We start from the raw sequence: 17,469 nt of genomic DNA on the forward strand, positions 1-17,469 counted from the left end.
ATTAATAGTGATTAAGTGATGCTTTCTCCTTAATGTACAAGCCAGTACTTTGTTATTTAGCTGTTTTAGCTCACAACTAGGGATAGACATTAAATGCTGGCCCAGCTGTGACACCCATATCCCATGAATGAAAAAATATGTAAATTCACATTATGACTGCAAATCTACAGTGCAGATGTCTAGAGATTACTTTGGAAAAAGGTTGAATGCAAAATTATCTAAAATCACTGAAATGTCACAATCCAGTGTTCCTAAATCACTTTTCTAATAGAAGAAGGTTGTATATACCTGTATCATTCAAAGGCAGGTTTTTCTTCTCCATGGCAGCTGGTGGTGCTGATTGGAAAAAGTATCAGATTTGACAGGAATATGAGTGGCTGACTAGGAAGCTGACTAAGGCAGAAACTGAGGATTCATTGGCTGGCAGATGCAAATTAAGGCTGTAAATGGATTGTAAATCTTTGTTTTCCGACATTGCAAAGGCTAGCTTGTGAAGGTTGTCTTTTTCAATGTGCACAAGATCAAAATATTAGAAGATGACCTGAATGGTACCAATTAGTTATCTTTTCTAAATTGAAAGAACAAACACAAGAGAATGTGATACTTTGATCAATTGAACTGCAAAGGTTTTAGTGCTCATAAATTTATCTGCTGTGGGGAAAAAAGATTCCACAAGTCAATTTTTAAAAATCCAAAGTTGATACCAATCACATTTGCTTTTGAGTCATTACAATGTGTAAGCACTGCAGAAGTTCAGTTCAACCAGAGAGAGCTGAAGGTATACAGCAGGGCAGTTAATTTTCACATTTGTTCTCCTGCCCATCTACCTTAAGTTCAAGAGAAGAGCCGCACAGATCCTGCAAAAAACACACCAAAGTGGGAACAGTGAATTCAAATACTTGTAACTTTACTGACAAAAGACAGAGACCAAGTTGACTGTATGTACTTACAGAAACGGATGGTGGTTTGGATAGATTTACAAAAGAAAATACAGAGGATATTCAATACATTAATGTTGTATAAATATGGATGATACATCTGGAAACAATTGTTCAAAAACAGGCAAAAGAATTTTATTTTTAAAACATATTTGCAAATAAAATATTACAACAACAAAGTATTAGAAAATTCAGCATTATACATCCCAGTCACTGAAGATATTAATGTTATTGTTTCCTGGTCTTTGCTTCAAATAGGGAAAAAAATAGCTTTGATAACAACGCATGGATTTTCTCATCTGGGTGGTGTGAAGATGCACTCAACATATGATCTACCTTAAATCATCATAACTTATATTAAACTTACATGCATCCCTTATGGCCTTCACTCTTAAGTATGTTCTGTCACATTAACAGGGTAGTTAAACTGAACTAAACTTGGGGACTATGCAACTTAGATTTTGTGCAATCTCGGCTTCAGATCAAATCAAGTTAAGGAATTCTCAATCACTATATAACCCTGTATCAGGTGGTAAGGCAGCCAAATTAAGGAAGTAAACTAGTTACAGTCCCAACAACCTATTGTACACATTCCTTTAATGATGGTATTGGGAGGAGTGACCAATATACAGTCCTCCTCAAAGCAAAATTTCACCCTCATAATAAGGAGGTCCTCAATCATGCTACAATGTCAAAGCAGAACAAGGCCAGATCTAGCAACTCAGACTGGTATCCATGAGGTGTTTGCACTAGTACATTATTGAACTGGAGAAAGTTTGCATAACTGCAGCACAGATTTGTAAATGTGGTATGATGTACAAAAATGTAAAATTTGTCCACCGGTAGCGTGAAGAATTAAAAGAAAATGTTGCTTGAACAGGATGAAATTGCAGAACACTGTGGTACAAATAGCTCTGGGTATTTAAGTACATCAAATCACAAAAGGTTAGTATGCAAGTACAGCAACTGATTAGGAAGGCAAATGAAATGCTGACATTTATGGTAAGGGACCATAATTTAACAGGCAGAAATTGCTGGAGAAATCTGGCAGAATCTGTGGACAGAAAGCAGAGTTAACATTTTAGGTCCAATGATTTTTCTTCAGAACTGAAAAACGGTCACTGGACCTGTAATGCTGACTCTGCATGGTCTCCACAGGTACTGCCAGACCTGCTGAGTTTCCCCAGCAATTTCTGTTTTTGCTTCAGATTTCCAGTATCAGCACTTCTTTAAATTTTCATTATTTAAAAGTGGTGTTTTGCCTCAGTTGCAACTATTACTCAGTATCTATTCTGATATTAAAGAAAGCTATACTTTTTGCATTAAAAAACCTGATTTTCTTTAATATCCAAACAAAGACAAACTACTAAATCCAGAATAAAATTTTAGCTACTACATTTATCCAAAAAAAAGATTCAATATATTTTACCTTGCAGACACTAAAGCTCATGTTAATCAAATCAAATTAAAAAATTGTGCACTATGAACTTTGTAGTGAACACAACCCCTATTAAGTACCCATGTAACAGTGCTGATCATGGAACCCTTTTTTTGTTTGGAAATGAATAAAACAGTATAATTAGAAGATTGTAAATGAGTTTAACATTTCTTTCTCCTGTGTGATAGACACAGAAGTAGTTATATTCATAACACTTTGCTGCATATAGCCTCCACATTTCAGAAGTAGTTCATTCTGCAAAATGTTTTACCTTTTTTCTTAATTCATCCTTGCAATGAGATTTGAAAATGCTGAACTTGTAACTTAAAAAGCACCATATATCAATTCAACCTTTTAAACGAGAACTGTAATTACAATGTGCATGCAAAGGCTAGAAATGATTCCAGAGTATTCAGTAACTCAAGCGAGTTTTGTTATGATCAAAGGTCCAACGTTATCTCTAGTTTCTAAATTATGCTTCTCGTGAGATCCATCACAGTAAGGGAACTGCAAAAGACAATCAGAGATCATTATTCAGAATTGAAAAGTATACCATCCCCAGGTTAAGACTATTCAAGATTTATAAAATATATCATTAGCTCATTTTAGTATTTACTGAAGATATGGAAGTCGCAAACCAACAAAACCAGGATATGTAACATACTTCCTCCCTCCTCACTGTTGAATGCCCCAAACAGACTTTCCAAGGGAATCACTGATTTATTTGTACTTCTGTCAATCTAATTACTAGATTCACTGCTCGGAATGCAACCTCCTCTACACGAGGGAGGCCAAACAAACAATAGGTGACCACTTTGTGGAAAAGTTCTGCAAGCATGACCCAGAGCTTCTGGTTGCTTGTCATTTCAAAATGCTACCTTGTACACTTTCCTGCTGCAGTATTCATAAAGCCCAATTCAAGCTGGAGCAGCAGCACCTCGTTTCTATTTTCCTTTACACAAAGGAACTTTAAATCCTTCTGAATTGAACATGGAGTTTCAGATCATTAGATCTGTCCTCCATTTTGCTGTATTTTTTATTTATTTGTTCCACTGTCTTTTTACCATGATTGTACTTTTGAAGTTGACCAAAAGCTCTGCTGTCACCATTTGCTCTGAATCTATACTTTATCCCTTCTCCAAAACCTATCACCATTCCCTTTGCCTTTTGTTCCACTTAATCTTTGATCTGCCTGTCTCCTAACCTTTCCTTGATAGAACAAAGAAAATTTACAATTCAGGGACAGGCCCTTCGGCCCTCCAAGCCTGAGCTGATTCAAATCCACTGTCTAAACCCCAATTCCTAAGCATCGGTATCCCTCTGCTCCACATCTACTCATGCATCTGTCCAGACGTATCTTAAATGAATCTACCATGCTTGCCTCTACTACTTCTGCTGGCAACCCGTTCCAGGCACCTACCACCCTGTGTAAAGTACTTTCTGCGTGTATCCCCCTTAAACTTTTCACGTCTCACCTTGAACACATGACCTCTCATTATTGAACCCCTCACCCTGGAAAAAACCTTACCTCTATCCATCGTCTATACCCTTCATGATTTTGTAGACCTCAATCAGGTACCCCCTCAATCTCCTTTCTTTCTAATGGAAACAATCCTAACCTACTCAACCTCTCTTCATAGCTAGCACCTTCCATACCAAGCAACATCCTCACAATTACTGTTCTGCACCCTCTCCAAAGCTTCCACATCCTTTTGGTAATGTGGCGACCAGAACTGTACACAGTCTTGTAAATGCAGCTGAACCAAAGTCTTGTACGTTTTTAACATGCCCTGTCAGCTTATACTCAATACCCCATCCAATGAAGGCAAGCATACCATATGCTTTCTTGACCACTCTATCCACCTGTGCAGCCACGTTCAGGGTACAATGGACATGAACTCCCAGATTCCTCTGCTCAACTTTTCCCAAGGCACTTCCATTTACAGTATAGCTCACTCTAGAATTAGACTTCCCAAAATGCAGCACCTCTCATTTGCCTGGATTGAACTCCATCTGCCATTTCTCCACCACACTCTCCAGTCTATCTATATTCTCCTGCATTCTTTGACAGTCCCCTATGCATTCTGCTACTCCAATCTTTGTGTCATCTGCAAACTTGCTGATCATACCAATAATGCCCTCTTCCAGACCATTTATGTATATCAAACAACAGTGGCCCCAGCATTGATCCCAGTGGAACACCACTGGTCACCTTTCTCCATTTCGAGAAACTCCCTTCAACTACTATTCTGTCTCCTGTTGCTCAACCAGTTTTTTATCCACCCTGCACACCATATGGCTTCACTTTCTCTATTAGTTTACCATGGAGAACCTTATCAAACGCCTTACTAAAGTCCATGTATATGATATCTACAGCCCTTCCTTCATCTATCAACTTGGTCAATTCCTCAAAGTTCTCCATTAAGTTGGTAAGGCACGATCTCCCCCGCATAAAACCATGTTGCCTATCACTGATAAGCCAATTCTTTTCCAAATATAAATAGATTTTATCCCTCAGTATCTTCTCCAGTAACTTTCCCACCACTGATGTCAGACTCCACTGGTCTGTAGTTACCTGGAATATCTCTACTACCCTTCTTGTACAGGGGGACAACATGAGCAATTCTTCAGTCCTCCGCCACTTCACCTGTGTTTAAGGACGCTACAAAGCTATTTGTCAGGGCCCCAGCTATTTCCTCTCTTGCCTCCCTCAGCAACCTGGGATAGATCCCATCCAGTCCTGGGACTTGTCCACCTTAATATCCTTTAGCCTACCCAACACATCCTCCTTCCTTCTGTCAAGGTGACCCAGAGTAAACAAACTTCTATCTCTAATGTCAACATTCATCATATCCCTCTCCTCAGTGAACACTGATGCAAAGCAATCATTGAGAATCTCACCCATTTTCTCAGGTTCGACACACACCCTTCCTTCCTTATCCTTTAGTGGACCAACCATTTCTCTAGTTACCATCTTGCTTCTTTTATAAGAATAAAAGGTCCTGGGATTCTCTTTAATTCTGCTCGCTATAGTTATTTCATGACCCCTTTTAGCCTGCTTGATTCCTCATTTAAGATTGGTCCTATTCTACTGATATTCCTCCAAGGCCCATTCTGTTCTTAGCTGCCTGAGCCTTATGTACCTCTTTTCCTCTTGGCTAGTCACATTATTTCTCCTGTCGTCGATGGTTCACGTATTTTGCCTTTTCTATCCCTTGTTTTCAAAGGGACATGCCTATCCTACACCATCTTTGAAAGCCTCCCACATATCAAACATGGACTTTCCTTCTAATAGCTGCTCCCAATTCACATTTCCCAGCTCCTGTCAAATTTTGATATAATTGGACTTGGCCCAGTTTAGTACTCTTCCCTTAGGACCACTCTCATCTTTGTCTACAAATATTCAAAAACTTATAGAATTGTGGTCACTATTCTCAAAGAAATCCCCCACTGCAGCTTCTACTACCTGGCCTGGCTCATTCCCCAACACCAGGTCCAATATGACCCATTCCCTCATCGGACTATTGACATACTGCTCCAGAAAACTTTCCTGGATGCTCCTTACAAATTCTGCCCCATCCAGACCTCTGACACTAAGTGTATCCTAGTCAATGTTGGGAAAATTAAAATCTCCCATCACCACCATTCTGTTGCCTCTACATCTTTCCATAATCTGTTTACCTATTTGTTCTTCTACCTCACGCTCACTGTTGGGAGGCCTGTAATACAGCCCCAACAATGTAACTGCATCCTTATTTCTTAGCTCTATGCATAATGCCTCACTGCTCAAGCCCTCCATAGTGTCTTCTTTTATCATAGCCGTGATACCTCCCTTCTGTTACAATTGCTCCTTCCCCCTTTTCCAACAGAAAAAAAATATTGTTATCAACTTCTCCTCAGTTCCAATGAAGACTCATATTGGGCTCAAAACACTAATTTTATTTCTCTCTATGCAGATGCCAGACCTGAAGATCTCTAAAACTTTGTTTTTGTTTCAGATCTCCAGCATCTGCAATAATTTTACTTTTGTTTAATTCTTAATTCATTGCCACCTCTCTTTCATGAATGTCAAACTTGAAAAAGTTATGCTCTTCTGTACGACAAGGTGTTGTCTTTTTCACGTGGTTCACTGTTATGAAGATGTAGGAGTACTCTAACTTTAAGAGAGTTGAAGGACTTAGAGAAGCACACTCAGAGTACTGAAAAACTTAAAATGTAACATTTGGTCAAATGGCTAATTAGCTGAATTGCCTGGATACAAAAACTAATTTGAATTTGGCCAATCAGTTTGAGTTAGGCACAAGATACCAAACTCCAATCAGGTTTGAATTTGGTATTTTGACAATATTAAAACCAATTAAACGATCAGATGCTTTGGGGTATAAAACCAAAAAATATTGAACAGTTGAGGGGAGAACTGCCATTCCAACAACACATACAGACTGGCTGCAGAATAGCTTTATTAGATGTATTTTTATCCATCAACGACCTGTGAAACATAATTCCCAAGAAGACAGAGGGAGATACAAAGAGAAGATTAAACAGCTGGCTCATTTTGAAATTTGAGTTTTTTTGTTAAATCTTAATCGGGAGTTTTATTGAACCAGTACTGTATAAGGGGAAATAAAAGATAGGTTCGAGAAAGGAGTTGTAAATAGTCGTTAGCTATTTTTTTAAAAGTCTGACAGTGAATAATTAAAAGTTGTTAATTTTTACTTTAAATAGTGACTTTTGGGATACTTCTTGACTCTTCAAATTTTCACAGATTACCACATTCCTCTCTCTTCAAGTGTTAAGGAACACAAGTTCCAACCATATATGAGGACCAACATTTCTCTGGATTCTTCCTCCCCTGCCCTTTTCTCTGATTCAATTTCTTCTTCTAATCACTTTTCATTGTATATTCTCAGCTGCTGTCTGCTGAACAATCTGTGCTTAGCAAATTACTCAGCTTTATCCCCTCATGGGCCCGGATCAATTAATTTTGGGTGCAGCATGGTATTAAATTCTTCTTTTGCTGCATTCACATGGTGGCTCAGTGGTTAGCAATGCTGCCTCACAGTGCCAGGGACCCGGGTATGATTCCCGCCTTGGGCAACTGTCTGTGTGGAGTTTGCACATTCTTCCAGTTCTGCGTGGGTTTCCTCCGGGTGCTCCGGCTTCTTTTTACAATCCAAAGATGTGCAGGTCAGGTGAATTGGCCATGCTAGATTGCCTGTAGTGTTGGATGCATTAGTCAGTGGTAAAGATTGGGTAGAGAAATGGGTCGGTGTGGATTACTCTTCGGAGGATCGGTGTGGACTTGTTGGACTGAAGGGCCTGTTTCCATACTGTAGGGAGTCTAATCTGATCACAAGAACTCTGTGGCCACTTCATGGAGCCTGTGCCCTCGTCCCGCTCAACCAACATTTTCACTCATTTCTAATACTGTCTGTTCACCTGGACTCCTCTGGCCTCTTACCCATTTTTGATCTTTTCATCGAGAGCTGTTGGCATGTTCATGGCCACCTTAATTTCTCCACTCCACTCCTCTAACCTCTATCCTTCTGAGCTCATTGCACTCTATTCTCTCAGGTCTCCTCCTGATTTTGTTATTAAACTTGCTGACAAGTGTGATGTCATTATCACAGATTTCTACTTTGGGAGAGGCCAAATACCAAATCCAATACAAAGTGTCCTATCTCCTCCAGACCATGACTCCACCACTGAACATTAAGCCATTGCTTCCAGAATTGTGACTGGCCTGAAATCTTTGCTCCATAGCAACTGACCTCATTGAACCTCAAACTCACTTCTACTTATTTCTCAAAGTCCACAAACAGGACTACCCTGCAGACCTACTGTTTCAGCCTTCTGCCTCGCTGAGTTTATTTATTCTTATCTTGACTCTATTTATTCCTTCCTTGTCCAGTCTCTTTCCACTTATGTTTGTGATTCTTCTGAACACGTCATTTCAACTATTTCCAATTTCCTGGCCTTAACTGCCTTCTCTTCACTACAGGTGTCTAATCCTTCTACGCCTCAATCCCCCAACAGCATGTTCTCCTACTTTGACTGGGGGCCTGAGAAGTCCCTGTGCATCACCCTCCTCCTTTGCATAGCTGAGTTTGTCCACTCATTGAACAATTTATCCTCTACTCTTCATGTTTCCTGCAAATAAAAAAAGTGTAACTATGTAGAGCATTTCTTGTTCCAGTCCTACATTCTCATTTTCTACACCACCAGCCTCTACATTCTAATTATCATCCTTAGTTACACCATCCACTTTGAACACTATGCCAAATACACCTTCTCTTGACTTTCTGTCAGCATTCTAAATGGGAACATTTTCTGGTCTCTCCTCTATTATCATCAACAACTCATTCCCCTCCCATTGCACCTTCCCTTGCAATTTAATGGGGTGAATAGCTGTCTTTCTACCTCCTCTTTTCAATCCAATGGCCCAAACATTTCTTTTAGGTGAAGCAGCAAATGAGTTGTACTTACTTCAATCTCATCTGTGTTCATTGCTCACAATGTAGTCTCCTAAACAATAGCAAGACCAAATGTAGATTGGTGAGTGCTTGCAGAATACTTAGTCAGTAAGCATAACTCAAACCATACAGTCCTTTGCCATTTAAGTGCACAATTTTGCCCTCATGCGCACATTGTTGTCCCAGGCCTGCTGTAGTATTAGAAAATCCCAATGCAAGCTTCAGGAACAACTCATTTCCACTTAAGTCACTACATTATATAACCTTCTGGACTCAATATTTGAGTTCAAAAAATTTAGAATCTGAACTCTATCCTTCACTTTGGTATTTTTTTCTTTCCTGGTGTGCATGCCTTTGTTTCATTTATTGCTTTGGGTTCCAGCCGACATATAGTCTGCTCTAAATACTTAGTCTAAAACTCTGCTTCGTCTCTTCTCTACAACCATTATCACTTCCTTTGTCTTTTGCTCCATAACATCTTTGATCTCTAATCTCTCTTGCTTTTTAACATTATCTTGACCTTTCCTTCTGTCCCACTTGAAACCCCTCCTTTTCAAAAGCAAAACAAAATCACATTTCTACTTCTCTTCCGTTCCCAAGAGCCAAACTGAACTTGGTTTCTTCTTTCCACAGATGCTGCCAGACCTGATAAGTTTCTCCAACACTCAGAACTCCAGCATCCTCAGTATTTTGCACTTATAAAGGATAGAAATTGTTTTTTTTTTGTCTACATTTTTTTCTCACTTTGCCAGACTATTTGATTTTTCCTCTGCAGCTTCACAATTTAAATGTGTCGGACTTGCACAAACTGTTTTAATCAATTATTAGGAATGCTCCAAGAATGATACCTTGGTTCTCCTACCTTTCATCTACCCTTCTTTTGAGGAAAATGTGTACTCTCTATATCTGCCTGGTAAGGCAGGTGTAGTTGGATCTCACTAACAGAAAAACAATCACCATCAAAAAGACATCACATAGTACACAAGTTTGCTTTGTATAATTCAGTCTCAGGCTGTAACCAACATTAAAATGAAGATTTCTTTTTAAAACTCAGCTAGTCCCCGCTATTAAGTAATATTTCTATTTATATTGTAAACGAGCATTTACAAATAGTGAGCAAATAAACTACTTAAAACTGTTTCAAGTTCCAGAGGCAAGATACCTCAAGTCATAATAATCCCTATGCTGCTCATTCAAGGGGTCAGGGAACAAAATGTCGATCATATCAAATTATGATCTAATTTTCAGGTCAATGGACAGTCAACTAGTCTTACAGTAATCAGTTTACTAATTGGAAAAGAACAAAATTTATAAATTAGTCCTCCAAACTAATATCTTTACCAAATAGACACATTTTATATTTTTGAGCAACAAAAGCAGAAATTGCTGGAAAGGCTGAGCAGGTCTGGCAGCATCTGTGGAGAGAAATCAGAGTTACCTTTTCAGGTGGAGTGACCATTCATCAGAACTAGAACTAGGTTCTGAGGAAGGGTCACGCTATGTGAAACATTAACTATTACTTCTCTCCACAGGTGCTGCCAGACCGGCTAAACCTTTCCAGCAATTTCTGTTTTTGTTTCTGATTTATTGCATCCACAGTATTTTTTCCAGTTTTTAACTTATAGTTTTTGAGCACCAGCTTAAAAGGCATGAAAAGGCAGAAAAAACAGAATGCTTATAAAAATATTGAAGGATTAAATACAGATAAAACCACAGAAAAAAAATAAAAAGAAATGGTCCCTCTTAACAGATACTTTCTAACATTACCATTACAATTTAAAAAACAATTTTTGTTTTGAAACAATGCTGAAGGGGGTAAGGTTGATAATGGAGGATGCTGCCAATACTGAAGAACACAAGGTTGAAGTAAATCTGAAATTATATATCAAGCTTTGCTTTAAAGACAAAAGCAGCTGGATTTTCCCTCGTGCATGATTATTAAGGGTTAGGCTTACAAATAGGAAATAGATAGAAAAATATTACTATAGAAGGAAGGCAAGTCTGAAGGAGAAATATTAAAACAATGAAGCAGAATTTTCAGTAATACTGGTGATTGATTGTCCTGGATACTGCTGTTAGCAGTGAAGGAACAGCATTATGCCTTACACCACACAGCTGCCGACACACATTGAGCGAACTTGCCAATACGGATTTCCAGTTTTTTACCATCTGTTTAAGTCTCGCCCATTCTTCAAGAAACCTGTCTATGAGATGGGCAGCATCAGGAGAACCTTTCAACCAACTAATGAAATTGAAAAACCTGTATAGGTGGCAAAAGCAGGAATTTAAAACAAAAAATTGGGAAATTAATTTAAATAATTGTGTAGGAAGCAAAATAAAGATTGGGATTACACACCTGTTCAAGGTGAAGTGAAAGACATAAGACCAAACACACAACTATACAGTATCTGTAACACTAATTTTCTGAGGGAACAAGTCCATACTTGCACATTAATTTTCAAGGTTAGACAAATTGTACAGCAGTAATTATGATTTCTGCACTGAACACGGAGATAGAAATAACTGAGCAACACTTGAGCCTCTCATCAGTCTTAGTGTCTTTCATGTGATAATGTAATAAATTTAAGTTCACAGAATCTATATGTAGATTTCCTTCGCAAAGACTGCAACAGCATTGCTTCCGAAAGAGCTGATTATCACTGGAAGAAATGCTGGAATTGTGTGCCTCACTGTCCAAAATATTATGATAAAAGTTGCTGCCAATTTTAACTCTGTTAACTGTAAATTCTAATAGCCTCAGCATTATTAGTACAAAGACTGGGTTAGACAGCAGTGTTTCCCAATCCTTCATTGGAAAGTTCACACCACATTTGAAATCACCATAGCAACCATAGCATGGAGTAGTGTCCAGTATTTGATTCACATTGAAGGTACGGAGTCTGACACAGAAGAATTGATTACTCTTTAATTTTTACAATGTAACCTGTCTGATCTGAAAGCACAAGGATGGGTCACAGTTCAGACAGAATGCCTAGATCGGATGTAGTTGATCAATAGGCTTTTCATGAAATAACAAAGCTGCACAAATGGATGTTTAAAAGGGATGCGTATGTATACAGCTGTCTCCTGTAAAGCATTTTATCATTAGCCATATTTCATGACCAATTGCAATCCACACATAAAACCACAAAGCAACCTAAAAAAATTTCCAGTTGCTGAAGCACTATTTAGATTAAAGTTTAAGATTTCAATTAAGTTATTAAAGCAAGTCAGAAAACAAACTCAATTACATACTATGTATTTGAATACTGATTCTGAACTCTGAAGCATCACAATATTGTTAACAGAGTAAATTTGCTCTTGTAGTTGATAATAAGAGGAGTGGACAAATGATAAATGAGTTGTCCACCTTTTTTTTGTGAGGATCTCTGAGATAGTGTACCTGTCCCAACAAATTATGACATGCCATACCTAATGCTATAAGTCACCCATGCTATAATGACCCAGATTTCACCATCATAATCCCCTTTACCATAGATCCACCATTAAAATTATGTAAATTTTCAAGATATTCAAGTCCATCAATTTCAGTGATCAGTCTTGATTTGAGCACAATAATCATGAGGGGCAGTGAATTTGCAACCTGAGAGGTTAGTTTAACACAGTTAATGTTTCTAGTTCAAACAAAACATTTTCAAAATAGCACCAGAGAAGAAGTTGGAGATCTGATGTGACTCAGATATTATGTGTTAGATAAAGAACTATTTCCTATATCCTGTTCAAGACTGTAAAGCAAAATTAGACGAACTTTCACCTGGTCTAAATTGTATTCGGATCTAAAATTATTTTAAATTTATAGCTAGTTAACAGTAGTTGAGGAAAAAGTTTTTGAATCTAAAGTTGGGAGGAAGCTTTAACAATGTGTAACAAGCTCCACTCTCTCCCACATCTTGCTGATCCTTTCCCTTGCAGAGATTAACTCCAACCTCTTATCTCCACCCGTTTAAGTGTCACTTGTCTTTACTGGACCATATTGCGAAGCATATAGCACACCATGATATACAACAAAATCTTGCAGGTGAGTATTGTAGGGTTCATCTGAGTGATTTAGGTAACAAAAGTGCACTTTGAACAGGGAAACTCTGTTTGATGAAGATTCTTGTCACAAGATGGCTGTTATTGTAATGCCTTAGGAGTGCAGTTGTGGCAGAGATACAGTGAAAAGAATGCATCACCTCAGAGGATAGTCGTTGTCCCGTGAAATGTGGAATGGAAGAGTGGAGAATATTTGCATCAATGGCAGATTTCAGGAAATTTTGCACAAAGATGAAAACAGTTTTAAAATTGTGGTCCAGCTGTATAGTGGTATACCTATCCATTGTCATTGCTTGAGCTATCACCAGGAGCCCTAATGATCACATAGATACGATCAATGATACTCCCTTATTTGTAGGAATCGGATAATTGCAGCAGATCCAGCTGCATTCAGAATATGGAAGTCCCCAGTGAGAAATTTTATTTAAACTCTAACTTTCACATAAAGACAATCTGTAACCATAGTTATGCAATTGCATACACCCAACTGTGAAATGCCATTGAGATCCGCAGCTAAACTTTGAAATTATTTAGAGGTTAAAAAATTCAAGACCAGTTACCTTGACAACTTGTGGCAGGAACCAGCTATGACTGGAGAACTCTGAACTCTTCATTGACAAGGGCACAGTTGTTTGCAACCAGCTGGAGCATCACAGTTGCCTTCAGCACTGTTTTTCTGACATGCTTACTTGCAATTTTTCTTATATATCTTGTGCTCTGGGTATAGTCTCTTCTCCTCTGTGGTTCTGCATAACTGATGCTAGGCAATCCTTTCTCACTGCATATGTTGCTGCTGCAATGTTTCAACAGTTTCTGTGCATGATGAAACAAGTACCTTCAGGTGCACTGCATGTTGCTCAAGTGACATCCAAGCAGGCTTGGTACAATGTCCAAAAGCCCGGCGTATACCAATTATCTTCACAGCCCAAAGTTGCAGCATGATGAGCTTTGGCAGCTTTTCAGCACATAAAATAAGATGTTTCAGCCAGTTCAAATAATATACAAAATTTTACAAATACTTTCATTGCCTATTGACATAATTCTGCCAGACTCATCTCCATTCAACTGAGGGCTCATGATTCTCAGTCATCGCCTAGAAAATTACTAATTTGGTGCCAGTTATCGCAACCTCAAACAGCTTAAATTTGAAAGGCAGCAATATGATTGGTCTCCATAATCTTTTCTGCCTTTGTAGATTTACTGCCATTAGAAACAGAGGTGGGACCTCTGGCCATCCTATTGAGCTATCATCGTTTTTTTTGCCAACTGCCATCGTTTTATCCAAACTTGGGACAGGAAAGTGTCGAGTCATCATAGATATGAGGCATCAGCAATTGCTTCAGTTTGTGAGAAGCACAGGAAGCTACTTAAGAATTAAAGAAACAAGATTTAACATCCTAAAGAAACTTAAAACATTATGATGTAATGATTAATCTGTTTAAGTATGAAAGGGGTGCAGTTTACAAAACCTATACATGTAGGGTTTGAAAGAGGCTGTACACAGACAGGAACAATCATTCGGATATAACTGGATGCCTTTCATACATCATTGATTTAAATGTAAAATTAGAAATAGAGAACACACACATTGAAGAAGTCAAGATAATGAACAATTTAAAAGTAAACTATGTAGTCACAAATGCAGCACTGAAAGTAGATCATCTTATAACACAACTTCCAGTAACAAGCAGCATTGGTAAGGGAGGACACTGAGCAGGGTAACTTGAGTAGTTGAGCTGTGACCTCCAGCAGCAGACGATGATGGCGAGGGGGAGAAGGCAGTTCGAGCAGTTGACTGGGCCCTTTCTGGATAAAAGGTCTTTTGAGAAAAGAGGGCTGATGGGAAGAAGCAAAGGATTCGTCAACTCAATTTAATTTGCATGCCTAGTTCCAAATAAAAATGTCCTTGTTTAGCCTTAATGTTTGTAATGATCTGATGCCAATGGAATAAAAAAATCCTTGCTTCCTGATCTTTGGGTCATCCATATGTTCAAATCTTGTGTTGTATTTTGCTGATAACTTTATTAGAAACGCAGAAGATCAGACTGCTTGCAGACATTCAAGTTAATTACAAATTACAACTGCTCAAAGGCAGAGTTTTAGCAATATGATAAAAGTTTGCAAAAATCAAGCAAAAGATAATAATACAAAAATTAAGACTCTGCCATGGATTCCAGAAACTTGAAATATTAGCAAAATTGCTGGAAATACTCAAATCAAGCTGCGTTTCCAAAGAAATATGTTAATATTCCCTTTTCAATGGACACTGCTTAATACAAGGGTATTTCAAACATTTTGTTATTACATTAGGCCAAACATTACATTGGTCAATGCGATCAAGCCAAAACTTTGAAGGTATTAAATTATTTGAGAAAGTAAACATTGAATTTTAACAAAAACTGTAATATTATTACTTCATTACTGAATTTTATCATACGAGTTGTGTCCTTTGAAAAATATCTGGTACTGGGAACACTGAAGCTCCTATTGATGTTTTCATTTAATGTCTGCTGACCAAACTGAGACAACTTAGGGCAGAAACCAGCTATGACTGGAGAGCTCTGAACTCCTCATTGACAAGGGCACATTTGCACAGAGACTCTAGTCAAAATGGTCTCATTTGTATGTGCATATCACACCCACATAATACCTCTACCAGCCCTGCCAGTGGTGTCATTCTATCCTATTCACTCAAATCTATTGTGGTTATTTGAGCAGAACCATGTTTTTCTGGATTAGTGGTGCTGGAAGAGCACAGCAGTTCAGGCAGTATCCAAGGAGCAGTGAAATCGATGTTTCGGGCAAAAGCCCTTCATCAGGAATAAAGGCAGTAAGGTGATAGGTCAGGGAGGAGAGGGTGGAGTGGATAGGTGGAAAAGGAGATAGGCAGGTAGGAGTTTGTTTCATGATTTACTGGCAGGGTGTTTCACAGAGCTTTCTGCATGTGAAGTGAAACACAGGCTTTAAAGAATAAAGATCCCCCTACAAGTGAAAATGTGACACAGTACTAGTAATTTATCTATTAGAAAAAATGTTATTATGGTGTAGACCAGCAGACACACAAAATGCTCTGTCTAAATTTTGATGAATTAAAAAAACAAAATAAACTAAATATTAGCCTCAAGTTAACAACACAAGAAAGAATTATTGAGAGTTGATTTTTTTTTCTCATCCAATCTCCTTTTCCTAGTTTCAGATTATAAAAGATTGGTATAATAGGCTTTATGGAAAGGAAAGAACTTGCACTCACAAAAGCATTTTCACGACTTTCAAACAGGCAAAGTGCTTTATAACACATGAGCTAGCTGTAGTTGAAGTGTAGCCATTTCAAAGAGGTTTAAAATATTATGCTCCAGATGCAAGCTCCTAAAATCACCCATGTTAACATAAGAAATATTGGCACAAGTTGATATCAAAAAGTTAAAAACTTCTAAGGCCTAAATGACTTGTATTATTTCACTCACTGAGTTGGGAAATTTCCATCTTTATCTACAACTGTTCTCTAATCAACCTGTTCAGAGATGTTATTATGCACCTCTGGAGCAGATGGGACTTGAATCCATGCCTCCTAGCTCAGAGATAGGGAAAATGCCACTACATAAGAATCCTAGTCCAACTTTATCTACACAATAACCTTGGTAACACTGCATACCTGATAAAGGGCTGTAGACTGAAGTGTGCAACATTGGAATACCTTTGTTGTATATTTCTTAACCAGAAAAGAATCCAAGTTCAATTGAGACAACATACTACCAACATTGGCTAAAGATTAAAACCATAGGTAACTTTACTGTTTTATGTCTGCTCCCCATATTACGAATCGTGCTTTAAATGTCTAAAATCACTAACCTTTGAAGATCTCCAACATCTGCAAAAGGCCGTGTTGGCACCCAAATCTTCAATATCAAAACTATGAACCACTTTGGCAACATCTTTGCTGATTGCTCGGTTCACTCTGCTGTTCCTTTCTATTTTACTCCTAATCATTCGATACAGAAAATAGCCACCAACCATTACTCCAACAGTTAATGGTAATATAATCCAGTGAGCTACAATTAGAAAAATAAATTAATACAACTTAAGTCAGAAGTTAACATGATCTAGACCATTACCTAACAATTCCTTTATGCATGTGATTTCTATTAATTTAATTCAATTTTCTAGTAATTTAACCAATTTCAAATTTATTTTCTCTTTTACCAGGATGCTAGAATAGCTGGCACTATTCAATTCTTTTGTACTTTGTGTAATATAATCGGGCTATTCCTATGAAAGGAAACTTTCAAGTTTGGAAGACCTAATCATTTGTAAAACAATGTAATTTTGGAACAGGTTTATCAAGGTTTTGTATCACCATATATTTAATGCATGTGAGAGGTAATTTCGGTTTAAACTTTAAGATGTGCCTGGACCACAGACTGATCTATAATAAAAGACAAAACTTTTGTTTCTTTTCTAACAACCATTTTATATACTCAAAAGTAGAATAGTTTAAATTGTGCAGAATGCTGACAATTTGTGAGCGATAGTAAAAATAAGCAGGCTCTTGATTGATGAAGCCATT

At 37.9% G+C, this 17,469-nt stretch overlaps 1 protein-coding gene across 1 annotated transcript in view; it reads right to left on the bottom strand.

Annotated features, from left to right (window-relative positions):
* Positions 1–885: 885 nt before the first annotated feature.
* LOC122556668 (CDGSH iron-sulfur domain-containing protein 1-like) overlaps positions 886–17,469 on the bottom strand; it is a 23,063-nt gene continuing 6,479 nt past the window's right edge. Inside the window, exons 2-3 of the mRNA XM_043703676.1 lie at positions 16,755–16,954; positions 886–2,883 (exon numbers count right to left, since the gene is read on the bottom strand). Coding sequence (XP_043559611.1) covers positions 2,797–2,883; positions 16,755–16,954 — 287 coding nt within the window. The 3' untranslated portion in view covers positions 886–2,796. The remainder of the gene's footprint in view (positions 2,884–16,754; positions 16,955–17,469) is intronic.

The sequence above is a fragment of the Chiloscyllium plagiosum genome, chromosome 14, assembly GCF_004010195.1.
Source record: "Chiloscyllium plagiosum isolate BGI_BamShark_2017 chromosome 14, ASM401019v2, whole genome shotgun sequence".
Taxonomy (NCBI): Eukaryota; Metazoa; Chordata; class Chondrichthyes; order Orectolobiformes; family Hemiscylliidae; genus Chiloscyllium; species Chiloscyllium plagiosum.